Raw genomic sequence first — 17,743 nt, forward strand, 5'->3', positions numbered from 1 at the left:
AGATAGTCGCACGTAGGATTTTTTAGTGCGCTTCTATGCGTGCGCGCGCTTCTACACGTAAAGCTGCAACTGCACATTTCATGCAGTCAGCGCGGTTCTAGCAGCCGCCATGCATATCGCATGTACGTAAACATCATAAAGCAATACGAACGAGACTCGCCGGCTCGAAACGCGCGGAGTTTAATTTCAAGGGGCTAGGAAAAGCTGTTCTAATTGCAGATTGAATTTACACCTTAGTAATTGAAGTTCATGTAAGTACCGGTATGCTAATGTTTTGTTGATGATGCTTCTTTTGTAGAGTTCCTCCAGTCCAGTCCTGGATTTTTAAGATTTGTAAGATTTGTAAGATTTTATTGACTCTATCGACCCCCTCTCGGGGTATGAGAGTACAAACATATTTACAATAGGCCCTATATGAATACAAAAATATAAGTGATAATGTACATGTACGTGTGAAAATAACAGATATAAATAAATATGTTTACAAAACAAGGCGTAAAGGACGTTTAACTACTCTACCACTACGTGTACAAACATTCACATCTACTTTACTTTCTACAAAAATACTGTCTTTCTTCTTTGGTATTGAAGAGAACTGAAACATAATAATTCTGACAAATTTGGCTAGTTTTTTCAAATGGCAAGCATTAGTTGAATTGAATAATTTGGCCATATGTAATGCACTTGGTCTACTGGCCGTCAAGCTACTTGGTAAATACAATAATCTCGCTTTGTTGAAAAAGGGACAAACAAAAATATAATGAAATTCATCCCCTATATCATCGGATGAACAAATAGTACAATGCAATTCATCTGTCAGGCTTGCATCAAACCTGCCCTTATTAACGGGTAATCCATTAGATCTACATCTGAATTTACTTAATGTAGGCCTAATATGTAAATCTTTCTTACACAAGACTTGTAAATACTTCTCTAACATCAAATTATCCTTAAACATTCTATAATTTGTACAGATTCTATTTGACCATGTTGCTGCTCTCCACTCTTGAATAAACATATCAAGCTTGTGTGTAACTGCGACTAGCAAGAATGACTAGCCCAAACGAACGTGAAGCGTACCCCATGGCCAGCCCGACCAGACGCTGTTCGCGCTACGTATGTACAGCGGCGACTGGGCGGTGTATAGTTACCTGGCCATGGCATAGTATACACTTGACCGAAAGATCGGTCTGTATCTGTCCGTCGGGTGCGGGGAATGTTCCGCGGAGACTGCGTCTGGCTTCACGGATCCCCTCCGTCTACGGAGGACAGCGTTAAATGGCAAAATATAAAAGAGTCCTCCGGACAGACGCGGGAGACGGATCTTTCTGTCTAAGTATACACCCTCTGGGCTCTAGTCGTCAGCAGCCTAACAACCGTACTGTAGAACGTCAATATGGAGTCTGGAGAGGAGCACTGTAGTGCTGGAGCTAAAGGGGTCTATAGCAGTATGACTAGGATCTATGTCTATGGCAATTAATTTACCCCCTGGCCTGGCTGGGCAATTGCATACTTACCAACTCTACCGCATGCCGCATTTGGCGGTAGAATAGATCTACCGCTTTTGAAAGATTTCATTAGCATTCAAGCTAGCGCTGCTCGCATCATAGGCATCCTATTCCTGGATTCTACCGCTTTCTCAAATGAAAATGTTGGCAAGTATGCAATTGAATTACCCCGGACCCTTCCCCTGCCCTGGCCCCAACTATCCTTGATTCCTAACGTTAAAGGAGAAGTCCGGACGATTTTGAATAAATTTCACCATAATCTACATAAATCAAGGACCATAAATGGCTAAGTTTCATTGAAAAATACCCTCCCAACTTGTCACAATCGATTTTTTAGCATCACTAATTTTGAATCGTAACTGTTCAATTTCTGTACGCCGGCGAGAAAGATCATGTGACGTATTAGAATCACATTGCTTTTTGTTTGGAGCGTCAGCTGGCTCGGGGAGCCCTGCTTGAGCAACGGCGACACGGGCCGAGCAAGCGGTAGCGTTCCGCGTGGTTCCGGCCACGCAGCGGATACACGCGGCATGATCGAAAATGCCGATGTGTGAGCGTTTGGATGTTCTAATAAACCGGGCGATGGCCAGAAGAAGAGTTTTTTTGCCATTCCGAACCCAGAAAATGAGCGGGAAAGGTGTGCAAGATGGCTCTCCAATATTTTAATTGACAAGTTTGTCGTCAAAACTTACAAATACTACTCCATGCAGTCTCGTCATACTTGTGGCAGCAGTCCCCAGGCTGCTGCCATGGTAACAGTTACTCTCCCTGGCGGTATTGTTAGATGCGCGTATTGCCCTAGAATACGCTAGGCGGTATGCTTTGATTATTGTATGCGCGCAGGCGCTTCCCTTTGATCTTGTAATGGTAACCAAATAGTAGAATGATTTTATACGCTCAGATCAGTTTCACATCTGTAGCTACTACAGAAAACATCGAAGGCACATTCAGCAACGAAATCTTTAAAGGAAAAGGAATCAAAGTCAATGAACCATAAACAAGCTGCTTATATGTGATACAATGTTCACCAAAGAGGTAAGCAATTTAAATATGATTGTATTAAGTCTTATATACAATGTGATTCTTATGATTGTAGTATTTCATATGTTTGTACATAGAGGTTAAGATTTAACAATGAATATATTGTGAAGAGTGATCGAATTAGTATTGATGTTACTCTTTAGCAAATGTGAGGTTGAAAGCACTGTGATCTATAGATGTATATAATTTTAGTGATTATTGTATAAATGCATAATTTTAGTGTAAAACATTCATTAGACATATATGAATGACAAAGCAATTTTATTGTAATTTGTGAAACTGAATTAGATCTTATTGTTGTATATTTTACTTATATAATTTTCTTTACAGTTTCACGGGTACGACCGTTGAGAATAAATATCTGACCGATTCCAACTACGTCCCGTTTGTCAACTGGTAATTTATCGCATGGGCAGCTACAATACTCCCCATCGGCGGCGTGACTGCAACCAGCAGCCCCATACGCATAGCGTAATGGGGCTGCGCACTGTAGCATTCAGGATCATGATAAGGTAGTATCGCGGATAAATATCAACTTAAAATCAAAAAATTTCTTCAATTTGAAGACTTACCAGTGAAGTCGAAGTATTGACAACAGGCTTCGGGCAACGTTTGGTTCTGCCAATAGTCCCTTTCTGTTCGAATTAATGACTTAATGTGACTCGGTCGAGAGGAACCTGGGAGAGCTACACTGAATTGACGGCCAGCGCATAACCGGAGATGTGTGCGCACAGAGATGTCTCTGTGTGTGCGCCTGTGCTGGCCGTCAATAATTCAGTGTAGCTCTCCAAGGTTCCTCTCGACCGAGTCACATTAAGTCATCAATTTGAACAGAAAAAGACTATTGGCAGAACCAAACGTTGCCCAAAGCCTGTTGTCAATACTTTAACCAGGGCTCGACACAAACGGTGGCCCGGTGGCCCGGGGCCACCAAAAATGAAAGTCGGGCCACCAAATTTCAGAAAAGGGCAAATTTGGTGGCCCACCTCGGGCCACCAAAATTTTTTGAAAAGTGTGTCAAAAAATTTGTAAGTTTTTGCGCCGGAAATGCATAAATGCATGCAGTGAGTGTGCGAGTTATAAAAAAAAAATGGACTTTTATCAATGTTTTTTTTTTTTTTTCGGGCCACCAAATTTTCTCTCGGGCCACCAAAAGTTTGAAATTGATGATTTTGGTGGCCCCATCGGGCCACCGAAAAATAAAGTTAGTGTCAAGCCCTGCTTTAACTTTACTGTTAAGTCTTCAAATTGAAGAAATATTTCAATTTTAAGTTGATATTTATCCGCGATGCTACCCGATCATGATCCTGAATGCTACAGTACGCAGTCCCATTACGCTATGTGTATGGGGCTGCTGGTCGCAGTTACCGGCGGTGGTACCATGATGAAGCTGGCGCTGGCGTTTCTTCCGCGGTTAAGTTATACTGTCGTAATTTACCACCGTCAGACATACTCAACAGTCTCAGACAACAAGAGAGGCAATAATTCTGAAATTGACAGACTGATTTCAGATTGTTTACACTCAGAAGTTGAAAAAAACGATCGCGGATTGTGATAGCATTTGGCAGCAGCAGACGTACATGTATGCCTGATCACTCTGATGACAACAATAGCCAATGAATTGTAAATGATGGGGTGGACACTAATAAGTACGGCAATATTAAAATATATATCATATTTCAATAAAATGAAAATGTTATAACATTGCAATTATTTTACATGAATCTTTGACGGATTTTATATAAATATATACCAAAGATCATTTGAATAAAGGAATACAGCATTTGGCAACAGCACTCCTAAAACAGTGTACGGACTCCTGCGGTAGCGCCAACTAGGCATACCTCAGCAGGCATGCAGATACCGCGCCGCAGTCAGCAGTGCAATGGGAGATCGATTCGTAGCTGGGCTGCGCTCGCGGTGCTCCACTGAGGAAAGTGAGTTTGTGACGTCATGCGCAATGCATACTGGGACAGATAGTACGAAGGGCTGCTCGCGACAGATTCGAACATGAAGAATTACATTATTTTTCAAAAAAATCATAGTAAATGTATCTGACGGTCTTTTCTCGTCGGGAAAAGGGTAATAGGTTCATGAAATATTGTTCTTTACACGGGAAACGGCTGATGTAATCGTCCGGACTTCCCCTTTAATCCTTAACCTAATCCTAACCCTAAGCCAAATGCCTAACCCTAATCTTTACTCTTACCTTATACCACTAACCAGCAGTAGCCCAGTTCAGTTTGTTGTACTTGGTAGCCGGGCGGTAATTTTATAATTGCCCTCCTGCCTCGGGGGGGGGGGGGGGGGGGTTATTGCTGTGCTACGCTCCTGCTGGAGAACTGTGCGGTGGGTATGACTTGCAGAATAATTTACATGTATAGATTCTTCTTATGCAGTATGTAGACGAACCATCCAGTACTAGTACCTAGCCTGACCAGATGCCGCGCTGTGCAACGTCGACTGGGCTGTGTAGAACCAAGACTCGACCCCCTCTATAGATAGTAGGCCTAATTAGTGTCTACGTACGTCTATATACTAGCAACATTACCTAGCAGTCTTGGTTCCAATGACACTCGTGACTCCCTGACTGAAGGTGACACAATTTCAATGCTCATGAAGCAATTTCTGCATCATCAACCTGATATTGAAACTTTTATCTTCAACTTGATGTTTCTTGTTCTAGAAAGGAATAATGCCATCATGCCCCGGGCCCCAAAACTTTCAAGTCGCGACCTGGATGAAGAATTTGAGCGATTCCTCAAGGAGGTGAGACACTAATTTTTGATAACCATTTGACTGCACTCCTTTTTAAATTTAGCAAGGAACCTTGTAAAGAGATCAGATCTCTTCCTATTATAAGATTATTTTGCAGATTCCAACTCTTTATATTTCTCGTTATAGAAATGATATTTACCTTTATATACTGGGAGTCAGAAACCTGATATACAGTAACAAGATGATTGTCATTGTTTTTAGGTCCTTCATACAAGGACCAGTTTTGTGCTGATACACCAATATACCCACCTACCAGATTCTTTACTTGGTAGAAAGAAAGTGTGCTTACTTCAAAGATTGTTGATTTAGTTTCCCCATTGGTACTTCCAGTGACAATATGGGAAAAGTTTGGGAGAACCTAACCTGTCACTTGCCCCTCTGTATTTGAGCTCTTGATCAATAAGTTTTGGACTGTCTTGATCCATAGTCACTCTCAGATGACTCCATGGACTTCACTGGCCGCGGAGGGAAGAAAGCAGATGTGAAGAAGAAGAAGGAGGACTCAACTCCATGGTGGATGAAAGATGATGATGATGATCACTTCAAAATGGGTAGAGGAAAGCAGACATCAAAATCTGACGATGCCCCTGCCCAAAGCTCAACACCAAGTAAGTTGATATATAACATTGCCTTCTCTGTATTCACTACTTGTATCTCATCATGGTGGATTTTGTGTACTGATGACAGCACAAATTGTTATTCTAGCTTGAAAATGTGTGGGAGCATGTACACACACAATTTTTCCATTCACATTTGCTATATCTTGCATTTCATTTCACACTGTAATAATTAAAAGCTATGAATGTTTGCTTGGCAGGTGGCATGAAGTGGTTGAAACCCAAGAAGCAGTCGACTCCACTGAGGGAGGTTGAGGAGGAGGAGGAGGGACTGGATGATGTCATAAAAAAGAAACCATCAGTCAAGGTGAGATCGATAGACTAGAGAGATGATATCAAGGTGTATCGTACTCAGTAAAAAGTGAAAATAGAATTTAAAAAAAAAAAAGTTTCTGTTTATTTTTGTCATGCATGTAGGTTCTGCCATATAACCTTCGATACCTTTTTTATTTATCAAGATTCATTTATTCAGTTATTCAGTGCATGTACGTGACCTGTATATGTGTGTAATTTGTTAACCGTGTGAGCAGAGGAAGTTGAATATTCAGAGTTCTGCAGTTTCATTAGATTTTATGGTGCATTCAAGATGCCGTTAATGTGAACTATGAGTTCACACAAAGGTTTACAGAATCTCTCATATGTTAGTGGTTGGGGAATGTTCTTCCAAGATGTTTGTGTAGACATAGTATGTGACAGTGACAAAGTGAATGAAATATCCAGAAATTTTTTTATGATGTCCAGAAAATTGTGTATCTGTATTTCCTTCCTTTCTCTTCCACCTACCAAGAGTGAAGATAAAGGAAAGTTTGAGAGAAAAGGTGCCGATCCTGGAGCTCAAAGACAGATTAGCAGAGACAGCCTAGAGAATGGTGAGTAACAAACAACTCCAGTGCTTTATAAAAGACAGGTGTATTGTATTGCAACTTATACATGTACATGTGAGTGAAAAAAGGTATGATTCTGTGCTTGTAGTCAAATCGCTTTCATTCACCTTATTTAACCTATCAAATTTTACTTGCATGAAAATGCTTGCTCTCTTTTTCTATGTATTTGTGTGTAAACAGAATGTCTGGAATGTAACAGTCCCAATGCAATTAAGCTATATAGCCACTCTAAAATTTCCCTGCCTTCTTTCATGACTTTTTTTCAGCAAGAGTTTTTTGTTGTGAAATACCAAATTTCCTGTGTAGGCGACCCAATGTTTGAATATGGTGATTGCAACAACTTGTGGTTGTGACCAATGGAGAGAGCAGATCATTTTCCTGTGTATGCATTTGAAACAGATTTGTGGTGCCAGTGCAAGGATGTGAGGCAGAAATAACACTGTTTACCTTGTGTAAGGATGTCCTGGAACCTGAGAAGAGATACATTGTGCAGGCTGTATTCATATTAAGCTGCCATGTAAAATCTTCCTTCTCTCTCCTTCTGTAGATGATCTTGATGTTAAGATGCAGGACAGTCGGAAGAGGAGGTAACAGATTTGTTAAACTTTTAAATTGGTACTGTTTTCAGTTTACATTTGTTGGAAGATCTCATCGAGGTAGGCCCTACATGTGTGCGAGTCATGTTAATTGTGACAGACCACAAATACAATTGTATATTGATTATGTACATTCCAACAAGTTTTTTGACTGAAGTTAGCAGTCATTCTAGGTGAGAGAGTCAGGTGTTGACTTCTGAACACTCAAGTCAGTGGATGAGATGGGTCAGATGCCCTTGAGTCTGCGTGCTAACATTACATGTACAAGTGTACCTAGTATGTACATACATGTACACCATATCTATATTATAATATGTTTTATGTGGATTAGAATCAACAAAGAAACATAGACCCTGTTTACAGTGCAGGGCTGGGCCGAGCCCAGGCCGAGCCACAGCCGAGCCACGGCCGAGCCCGGCCTCAATGGCAGTACTCGGCCCTGCTATTTTGTCCGTTTACAGTGCCGCGCTCAATTCAACCTTTCAATATTTTGTCGTAGCGACGCTCCGCTTGTAAACAAACGACTATTATTGGGAGCGCGCTGGTCGCAATTTGGTACCACATTTGGCCTAGTTTGCGTTTACAATGAGAAAATGCCAGGCTCGGCCACGGCCGAGCCGCGGCAGAGACTATGTACCTCCAGAGCTTGGCCAAATGCACGGCAGATTTTGGTACCGCATTTGGCCTTTTGCGCGTTTACGGTGTAATGAAGACCGGGCTGTGCCGCGGCCAGCCATTTCACTCACTGTAAACGGGGTCATGCTATGCTAATTTCTACTGGTAAAATAAAAATTAAAAAATTCTTGCAAAATGCAAATATGTGTTTTGATCTGACAGTTTATAGATTGTTTATTGAATTGACAGTTTTCAGATATTCTCTCCATAGTGGATGGCCTAATCATCAGGACTCCTGACAGAAACTGTCAATTTTATGTTTGGTTTTTTTTTTTACACTCCCTGGCCCATGAAACAATACAAATTGCTCGTTATGAGCTTCAGACCCTCCTGATTTAGCAAGCACAATTACTGAAATGGAACAAATTTATTCAACATTCTTTTGTAAAGTGCCTTCCATTCATTTGGTTGTATAAAGCAGTTGTTGTAGAAATCGCGTTCATAAGATGTTGTGACTCTTCAATACTGTATACTATTCAATCATCATGTTGAAATGCAGCTTTCTCTTCCCTCATCAATACAGTGGTGTGCTCCCAGAACAAGCCAGTTTTGAGGATACATACAGCCAATCAGGTAGGTTTTTCTGTCCAATACCAATAAAAAATTTACAGAGTGGATGTACTTTATTGCTGTAATGATGTTTCCATTGCTAATGCTCCTATCACAGGCATGATGCACACAACCTAGCTGTTTGTATTATTTCTCTTTTGTTTTCTTTTCTTTCTTTTTTTGAAATCATGTTGTGCTTTCTCCTTTTTTCATAAAAGTTCAGGATTTGCAATATGTTCCTGTCAAGTATTCTTTTGGCATTTAAGTCGGTGCTCTGCTGAACAGTTTTCCTGTTTCTGTCTCCATTTTAAAAGAAAAATACAGTTGTAGCATGTTCATATCGAAGAAATGAATAAAAATTGTTGTATCTCTAATCTCTATTCATTAAATATCTATCACAAGAAAAATAGCCTTTTCATGGTGTTATTTTCTGTCATTGATCTGTTTTGGTAAATTGTCTCTTTTTGAATGTCATCTTAGAGCCATCAGGGGGTCTGACGACACCGGGTTCTACCGGTCAGGACCATCTGGGGGGTCTGACCACGCCCGGCTCCACCAGTCAGGACTATCTGGGGGGTCTGACCACGCCCGGCTCCACCGGACCTGGGGCTGAGACCTTAGAGGAGATGGCAGACAAGGCTCGCTTCTTCAAGGAGCTGGAGGAGAAAGGAGGCAGCCTTATTGACTACAGCCGTCTGAACCGAGAGGCTGACCTTTCAGGGACCATGGGTACCATGGGAACACTACCATCAGCTTACATGGGGTAAGGGGTCAACTTGGTATATGTGACCCTGCATCACAATACCAACAAAAAGTCGCCAGATATGGATTTTTAGTTAAGGGCAGATATTGAAAGAGTAGATTCTAAGCTTTAGAATGATGCATAACTCAATTCAAATAGACTCTCCTAACCTATCTAAATATTGGAAAGAAAGCACACACTCTGGAAAGGTGTGAACTGAGAAAAGAGGCTCTGAAGTTAAGGGTCTATTCAAGTTTAATCTTTAGAAACCGTGCTGGCTGCGCGATGAATGGGACAAAAAACAGGATGTAAACCATGGTAGCAACAACGATGAAGGGATTATCAGATTAAGCTAAAATTAAGCATGCTCAATTAACATATTCTGTCCATAACAAATGCCAACTTTCAAGGTGGTGGCACTATCTATTCAAAAGTTATTAGAGTTGAAAGTGAAGGGTGTGCAAAGGATTTTAAAGAAATATAAGGGACCTCTAAAGACGTACCTATTAAATTGCACTACTCTACAAAAAAAAGGGTTATGTAAAAGCTGCTGAAAACACACTTTCCAATTTGTTTTATGACCCGAAACTTAAGAATAATGTAGACAAAGAATAGCTTTTTCAGAAAGTACCGGTATGAAAAACTCAGGATTAACTTGGTTGACCTGTTTCACCTTTTTGAGGTCCTCACGCAAAATCAAGGGCTGCGACTTTGTATTCGTTTTGTGATGCATGGTCACATATCGTCGCTGGGGTGACAAGACCTTGTATGTGCAATTTTAGTGAAAATGACTTTTTTGGATTAATGGTCAAATAATGGGTTAAGTGATGTCCTGTCCAAATCCCAACTGTCTTACTCGAAAAATGAAGCCACCACGTCATGTCAAATGAAAGGCTTTCCCATTCGCCACAGTGCTTTGGCCGCAATGTTTTTTGGCTCTCCTGAACATTTGACATTTTGTAGGTGTCTATACGAGGTCTTGTCGCCCCAGCGACGATATGTTCTGTCCTTCTCCAATGTCACTAGATGTACTGAACTCTGTTCAGAATGATAAGAAATTGGTTGGAGTGATATGGTGGAGGAAATCACAGAGACCTTTCTTGTTGCAGTTTATGTCCCCCAAAAAAATGTTCTGATATTATTATTTTTTTTTTATGTGTGTCTATATGTGTGACTTCAGTGTTTCAAGCTGATTGCCAGTTGAATAATTAGAAGCACTCATTTTTCACTACTGGTCTGTTCCAGCCTCTAAAATATTTGAATGTGAAATTTTGGTGGCCTAAAATAAAAGGAAATATAAAAAATTATGTTTAATTTTAGCTGCCCTATCAGGTCACCAAAGGAAAACTTGTTTTTCTTTCTTTCTCTTTTTTAATCTGGTGACCCGACATCATATTTTAGTAGCCCTGTACCACCAGGCTACTGCTAATGTCAAACCTTGATTATATGTAATGTCTCTGGGTACCATTTTTATTACAATTAGACTAGCTCTGTTCGTATTGAAAGTGGCCTGTAATGCCATTGTGCTTATACATGTACTGAGATATTATTCTTCACAATATTCTTTTGTTCTTTGTGTAATTCTACAGGTCTCCTGAGGACACAGGACCTCAAGACAAGAAGCTTGCAAATTTAGCCAAGGAGGATTCAGGTAGCTTTGAAAGTTCCTCTTTTCCTCTGGATAAAAATAGGCTGTCCTGTATGTCATCAGCAGTTTCTGTTTGTAATGTTTGGCCATGGAAGGAGTAACCTACAGTTGTACATGTATGTGTGTGATGATCATCTGTTTGATACCATCACTACTGTCATGTGTGGCCCATGTCTCTTATCTATTTCATATAAAAGGGTAGATATGGCATTTTTAGTTTTGACTCCATGTTTCTATAATTCACTTCTTCTTTTCTGTTTGATATCCAGAGCCTGCAGTTGAGACACCTCCCAAGCCAGCAGTGCAGAATAAAAAGGTATCAATATATTGTGAATTTTACCTTTGTTCATTGTAGATAAAGGCATTTGTGCCTTGAAGATGGAATATTTAACCCTGTCAAATTGGTTGTACCTAGACAAGATCATAGGTGTATTGTTAGATCATCTCTTTGAGTCGATGTTATCCAGACATATTATCCTGGTAAAGTTACTTCTTTCCAAAATATGGAGTCATTATGTGAGTGATCCCAGACAACCGTAGAAGACCTGTGGTGACCAGTATATGTAGCTCTTGTTAGATTTTAGAGTAAAAGTAATTAGTACATTCAGTATGCTGTATGATGCACTGTGATAAATACTTGACATGTGACTTTGAAAATTCATGATACCAATGCCCTGTAATAAAAATTGAGTGATATGTGTTGCAGGATTAAAGTTATTTGCTGATGGTACAAAAGTAGCTTTTCCTCAGTGCAAAGAAATTTTCATATCTTGACAATTTCGGGAAAATGGCAGGTCGTGCATGAACATCTGTTTCATTTTTCCCCTCCAGGGAACGAAAGGGCCAAGCATGTTGTCCAAAGGTAAAGCTTGCCAGGGGCTACATTATCAACTTGCACATCTATGTTTGTTAATTTGTTTGTTGCTTGTTTGTGTGGTTGTTTTTCAGAGTCATGTATTACTAACAAAGATGTGACATAATGATATTGTAAGTTATTTGCCTGTATTCTCATGACGCACAGCAGACAAATTCTTACAACTTTTGTTGATTTTATGGACAAATAAATTAGGTATCAAATCTTGAAAATTAAAGGGAATGGCTAGTAACTGATCAGTGGGAATGCTGAGGATGATTGTTCCAATTCTTGTGGGATTCATTTAAGAGTGCATTATATGTCTATTGTGTGAAAATTATTTGCTTCAGAATGGTCTCCTATTCAAGTAATGTGCAGTTTAATGCCCTGTCACTGTACAGGCATGCTAGCCTGGAACCATTGAACTGCACATTATAGTTGAATATGGGACCATTCTGAAGCAAATAATTTTCACACAACAATAGATATATAATGTACTCTTAAATGAATCCCACAAGAATTGGAGCAATCATCCCCGAGCATTCCCACTGATTCCCACTGATCAGTTACTAGCCATCCCCTTTAACATTAGACACTATGTGCTAGAAACTACAAATATTAGCATAAGGTAATTTTGCTTTGTACAATTTTCAAAGTTGTTATATCAAAAAATGGCAGTTGAAAAGAGATAGACAAGCATGTCTTGTTATGAAATTGATATTAGACATGTCCATGTGTATGCCTATATCTATTTCAGCAGAGACTGGTGTATCTGCTTTTTATTGTTGCATTTTACATGTCAAGTTTTTGAAACTTTTTTCCCATCATTGTCCAGTGGCTTTACTGGACACTGCAGACTCTACACTCAGCCCAGTGAAACAACCCCACCCCGGCGCATCCCCACCATCAGGGGGCCAGGGAGATGCTGCCCCTACCACCCCTGGAGGTTTCTTAGCATCAGGTACAACAGGAAAGGCATTGGAGTCAAGAGGTAAGATTCCATCATACACTTGAAGAAAATGCCAGGTTTATTTGTTTATTTGTTTGTTTGTTTGTTTGTTTGTTTTTGTGAGTGTGTGTTTCATTTTATGTAGTGAATTGTATGTACTATATCTGTTCAATTTTTTCACCTTGCATGACATCAAAGATTGTAAAGCAGAGTGAGAAAATATTTTGCAACTATTTTTCATGGCTTGCTGAGATGATGAAAGACCAGGATCTGTGCAGTTTAAGGAGAATACTTGATAGTAATATCGTAGTTGACGTAAAAGAAAAAAGTATTTGATGCCACATTTTAAACTTCTCAAAATTGCACAGAAATTCTAGGTAGAGGATGATTCAATGAGGTTGAGTCTTTACTGCAGAGCAGCAGTCAAAATGTGGATTAGTACCAATTTTTTGACTATCTGTATGAAGTTAGAATCAGGAAACTTTGTTTGGCAGTATTGTTTAAGTTTATTAAACAAGTGAAAACTTCTCAAACTCCTGTTTAATCTTTAGCCATGGGTATATGATGCGATGAGTATCTATAGCTCTTAGGGAAATTGCCACATGTGGAAAGCATTAGAATAAGGGGGAGACACAACGTGGATAGATTTCACTGCAGCTGCTAAATAAACCAGACTTGGCAAACAGCTCTGTGTGTAAGGCATTCTAAACACTGCTGATTGCTGCTGCCTTGTGACATTACATCAGATATTGATTAAGTTGTATTAAAGAATTTTTTTTCCCAGTTCATTTGTACTGATTCTTTTTCTTTACATCAAATTACAATTATAGAGAAGAGGGGGAAAAAGCAATTTACAGTGCACTCCCGTTATAATGCACACGGTTATAATGAAATTCCAGTTACAACGAAATAAAAATCCAGGTCGCAAAATTATCGGCTCTAGGCTTTTTTTATTTTTTATTTGTTTGGTTATAACAAAATTTCGATATAACGAAAGAAAACTGCCGGTCCCAAGGACTTCGTTATAACGGGAGTCCACTGTACTGGCTGCAAGGAAATGAGGCAAAACCAGAAGGCTGTACAGAATTGTTGTATTTTCATATATATATATTTGCTGTCTTTTTCCATGACTAAGGACTGAGCACTGGTACGACTGGTGAGCTGGAAGCACTGCAGGCTATACTGAGGGAAGCAGCAGACACGCCCACTCTCCATCTCCATGACAACATCAATGACTCTGTCACCAAGGCAACCAAAGAGCGCACAGTGGAGGATATCATAAATGAGGTCAACGAAGGAAGGAGGGCAAGTAGTAAGTTTGATATGAGGATGTATAATCAACACTCAGCTGTGTATTGTGATATTCATGATGTAAATCTGCTGTGGCATTTAAATTATGAAAAACATTAAGCAAAGCAGAACAGAAACCAACAGCAATAAAGACCAGCTGAGAATGGACTTAGAAGTCTGTAATGTTTATTTTTGTATAGCTCTTTCTTACACAACTTTGTTTGTACTTAGAATGTATAGCATGCATCAGATGTGAAAGCTTGGGACTAATGCAGCTTGATGTTATACATACTTGCAGTGTGTAAGAAGTCCAAGAGTGTAGCATAGTGAATCAAATGTGATTTTCAAATGTATCCTGTGCAAAGAGGGCAACAACATTATTTGCCTTATTTTGTGATCTATTCTATTGATGACAAAGGTTACTCCATTTTTGTGTTTGTTTATTAAGTGTTGATCTTTTCAACCAAGAATTCATTACATGCTGCTATAACTTGGGAAAATGGCCCATTTGCCTCTGTCAGAGTATCTACAGTGCTATCCAAGATGAAACCCTTTTTTTTTTTAATGAGATTTCGACAAACATGTCTGCACCTAGAAAAGGCTGCTTGTGGATCTGTTCTAGATTAATGAGCAGTATTGGCCATCAAGCGTTAAAGGCATCCTTTGTTTTCTTTGTAAAAGAGAGTGTCCATAGACATTAATGACATGACTGGACAATGATTCTCTAAATTTATGGAAATACCTCCTGCAGTGCTCCTTTAACATGTGAGTCTTTCCAAAGTGGACCCAAAGTTTTCTGATTTTATTTCTCTCTGACAGACCAGGGTCAAGATGGTGTGAGGGGTTTTGACCTCCAGCCGGTCAGTGCTCTGTCCAGTGATAATGCGGAGCAGAGAGGTTTTGACCTCCAACCAGCCAATCAGGACAGCCGCCCTGGATCACATGACCAGGAGGGTGACGATGAGGATGAGGGAGTGGATGGGACCAGGGGGTTCATGTTGAGCCCTGTGGGTGAGGGACAAGAAATGAGGGGCTTTGCTCTGGAGCCGGCTTCACCAGTCTCCAGGGGATTCGACCTTCAGCCTGCCACTGTGAGTGGATGACTGTGGTGTGGTTTATTCTAACTTTCAAACATTGCTAGCATGTTCACTTTTCATGAACCATTATAAGGTCAAGTAAACAATCTCAGCATGTTATCTTCAGAATACAAGTGATTTTTATGCTGTGATAGAAAACAAACCACATACCCAATGTGGTATTTGGCTAGCATTTGATGTGTGTGGGAAGTATTTTCAACACATAACTTAGAAACAAATATGCAAATTTGCGAGTATTGTTTGACAGAAGGCATTAATTATTTTAAATGAAATTGACTGTGATCCAGAATGTGGTTGAGAAGGGTTTGCAATGGTAGCAGTGGAAATGTTAATGATCACACTGTACAACCTAGACAAGAACCAGTGTATGTACAATGCAAATTGCATACCACAAATGTATTTCACTGTGAGTGTCTGTGTAATGTGATACAAACACTCTTCTGATTATGACCCCAATGCTTCTGTGTGGTAATAATAAGTCTTTACATGAAAGGTTTGACAAGTATAAGTTTGAAAGAAAGATATTATTCAGATCAGCAGTTGCGATCTTAACAAATTTTCATTTGTAGAGGGAGACAAACTGAAGAAACTCAAACCTGAAGTGTAAGTTTTATTGAACAATTTGAAAGGATAAATGGGCAATATGTGTGAATGTGATGACAATCTGAAGACAGGGAATTGAAAAGTTAAAGACCTGGTAGTGTGGGGAGACTGTGTATTACAAAGGTTGGCCCAATTATTGGGGAAAAATTATGTATAGCTGTGTAATTATGCAGCTTACATACAGCCCAAAAATCTCAACTGGAGTTGAATGTTACTGATGAAAATAGGCTTCAGTGCACATATTCACTGATGGACAATTCTGTTGTATTACGCCTGTCCTAGTCACAGTTTTCAAGTGAAGATCGATTCAATCTGGCAGGCATGGTTCTCCATGCCCCTGGATCTTAAAAGATGGGGATAAGAATAAAATGTTGCAGTATGTATTGTGGATAAACAGTATGAACATATCTTATCTGTGTCAGGCCGAAGACATGGACTCCCTTAGGCCTGAGTTTCAGCTACCCTCCCCAGCCAAGGGGCAGGGCAAGAGGCGCAGCCCCTCCAAGCCCAAGGGCCGCTATGCTCACATCAGGAGCTCTGGCTACGGGAAACCCAAGTCTGCTGCCAAATCTACATGGTCACCTGCTGAAATTGGCAAGCAAAAGGTCAAAGGTTAGCAAATGATATCATCTTTAGAAAGTAATCCTATCATTGTATATTCAATTGCAGTCAGTTTAACATTTTCTGTTTTTTGATGCGACATTTGTGTTCAATTATTTAACTTTTTTTGTCCCCGCCGAACGAGTTCAAGCAGGGGACTATGAAACGGGCTCCGTATACATGTACGTGTGTGTGTCCGTGTGTGCGTCCTTGTGTGATCAAAATGTTCAATTTGCTACTTCTCTGTCATTTATGAGCCAATTTTGATTCTGTTTGCTTTATATGATAGCGCTACATGGGAGCTTTGAAATTTCTGCACAGAATTTCAGTTGTGACCTTTGACCTTGACCTTTGACCTATATTGTACATTTTGCTTCAAAATGCTACTCCTTCGCCATTTCTAACCCGATTTCGATTCCGTTTCCTTTATGTGATGGCACTAGGTGAGGGCTCCAAAACTTTTACACAGAATTTTGACCTTTGACTTCTTTGACCTTTGACCTTGATTTTTGACCTATATTGTACATTGGCTACAAAATGCTACTCCTTCGCCATTTCTAACGCAATTTTGATTCCGTTTGCTTTATGTGATGGCACTAGGTGAGGGTTTCAAAACTTCCACCCAGAATTTTGACCTTTGACTTCTTTGACCTTTGACCTTGATTTTTGACCTATATTGTACATTTTGCTACAAAATGCTACTCCTTCGCCATTTCTAACCCGATTTCGATTCCGTCTGCTTTATGTGATGGCACTAGGTGAGGGTTTCAAAACTTCCACCCAGAATTTTGACCTTTGACTTCTTTGACCTTTGACCTTGATTTTTGACCTGTATTGTACATTGGCTACAAAGTGCTACTTCCGGCGGGGATATATATTACGCACTGCGTAATTTCTACTTTTCCTTGTTTTTGTAGTCAAATGCAGCCCCATGGAGCTGCCCCATGGAGCTGCCCCATGGAGCTGCAAAATATAGATTTGCATTTCCATGTTGTGTCTGTATGATTCATGTCTGCTGTGGTTTGCTTCTCTTTTTACGCAGGCTCAGAGGTCCCTAAACGTAACGGCCAAGATGACAGGTCACAGCGCCATCTATTGGCCTCGGTGGAATCCTTTGCCTCGTATCTACAAGAGCAGTTTGGAGACACTCTAAGGAAAACGCCACCTCTGAAGGTATTTCATTTAACTTTTTGAATATATGTAGGATTAAAAGTTGTGCAATACACCCCACAGGTAGAAGGATCAGTTTATATGACATGTTCAAATATGATTATCCCGCAGGAGTGGCAATAGTTTAGTCTCCTATCTAAGCA

General features: G+C 40.0%; 1 protein-coding gene across 3 annotated transcripts in view; it reads left to right on the forward strand.

Moving 5' to 3' along the window:
• Positions 1 to 164: 164 nt before the first annotated feature.
• Positions 165 to 17,743, forward strand: part of LOC140243149 (centrosomal protein of 162 kDa-like) — a 37,566-nt gene continuing 19,987 nt past the window's right edge. For 2 of the 3 annotated variants that reach the window (XM_072322875.1, XM_072322876.1), the window contains exons 1-15: positions 5,118 to 5,318; positions 5,755 to 5,935; positions 6,145 to 6,251; positions 6,732 to 6,813; positions 7,376 to 7,415; positions 8,623 to 8,672; positions 9,129 to 9,411; positions 10,980 to 11,041; positions 11,308 to 11,354; positions 11,870 to 11,900; positions 12,727 to 12,882; positions 13,976 to 14,152; positions 14,950 to 15,221; positions 16,253 to 16,442; positions 17,473 to 17,603. In XM_072322875.1, coding sequence (XP_072178976.1) covers positions 5,160 to 5,318; positions 5,755 to 5,935; positions 6,145 to 6,251; positions 6,732 to 6,813; positions 7,376 to 7,415; positions 8,623 to 8,672; positions 9,129 to 9,411; positions 10,980 to 11,041; positions 11,308 to 11,354; positions 11,870 to 11,900; positions 12,727 to 12,882; positions 13,976 to 14,152; positions 14,950 to 15,221; positions 16,253 to 16,442; positions 17,473 to 17,603 — 1,968 coding nt within the window. In that variant the 5' untranslated portion in view covers positions 5,118 to 5,159. Of the gene's footprint in view, positions 252 to 5,117; positions 5,319 to 5,754; positions 5,936 to 6,144; positions 6,252 to 6,731; positions 6,814 to 7,375; positions 7,416 to 8,622; positions 8,673 to 9,128; positions 9,412 to 10,979; positions 11,042 to 11,307; positions 11,355 to 11,869; positions 11,901 to 12,726; positions 12,883 to 13,975; positions 14,153 to 14,949; positions 15,222 to 16,252; positions 16,443 to 17,472; positions 17,604 to 17,743 lie in introns of those variants that run through there. The other variant, XM_072322878.1, reaches the window with a different exon arrangement.

The sequence above is a fragment of the Diadema setosum genome, chromosome 19 (genome assembly GCF_964275005.1).
Source record: "Diadema setosum chromosome 19, eeDiaSeto1, whole genome shotgun sequence".
Classification (NCBI taxonomy): Eukaryota; Metazoa; Echinodermata; class Echinoidea; order Diadematoida; family Diadematidae; genus Diadema; species Diadema setosum.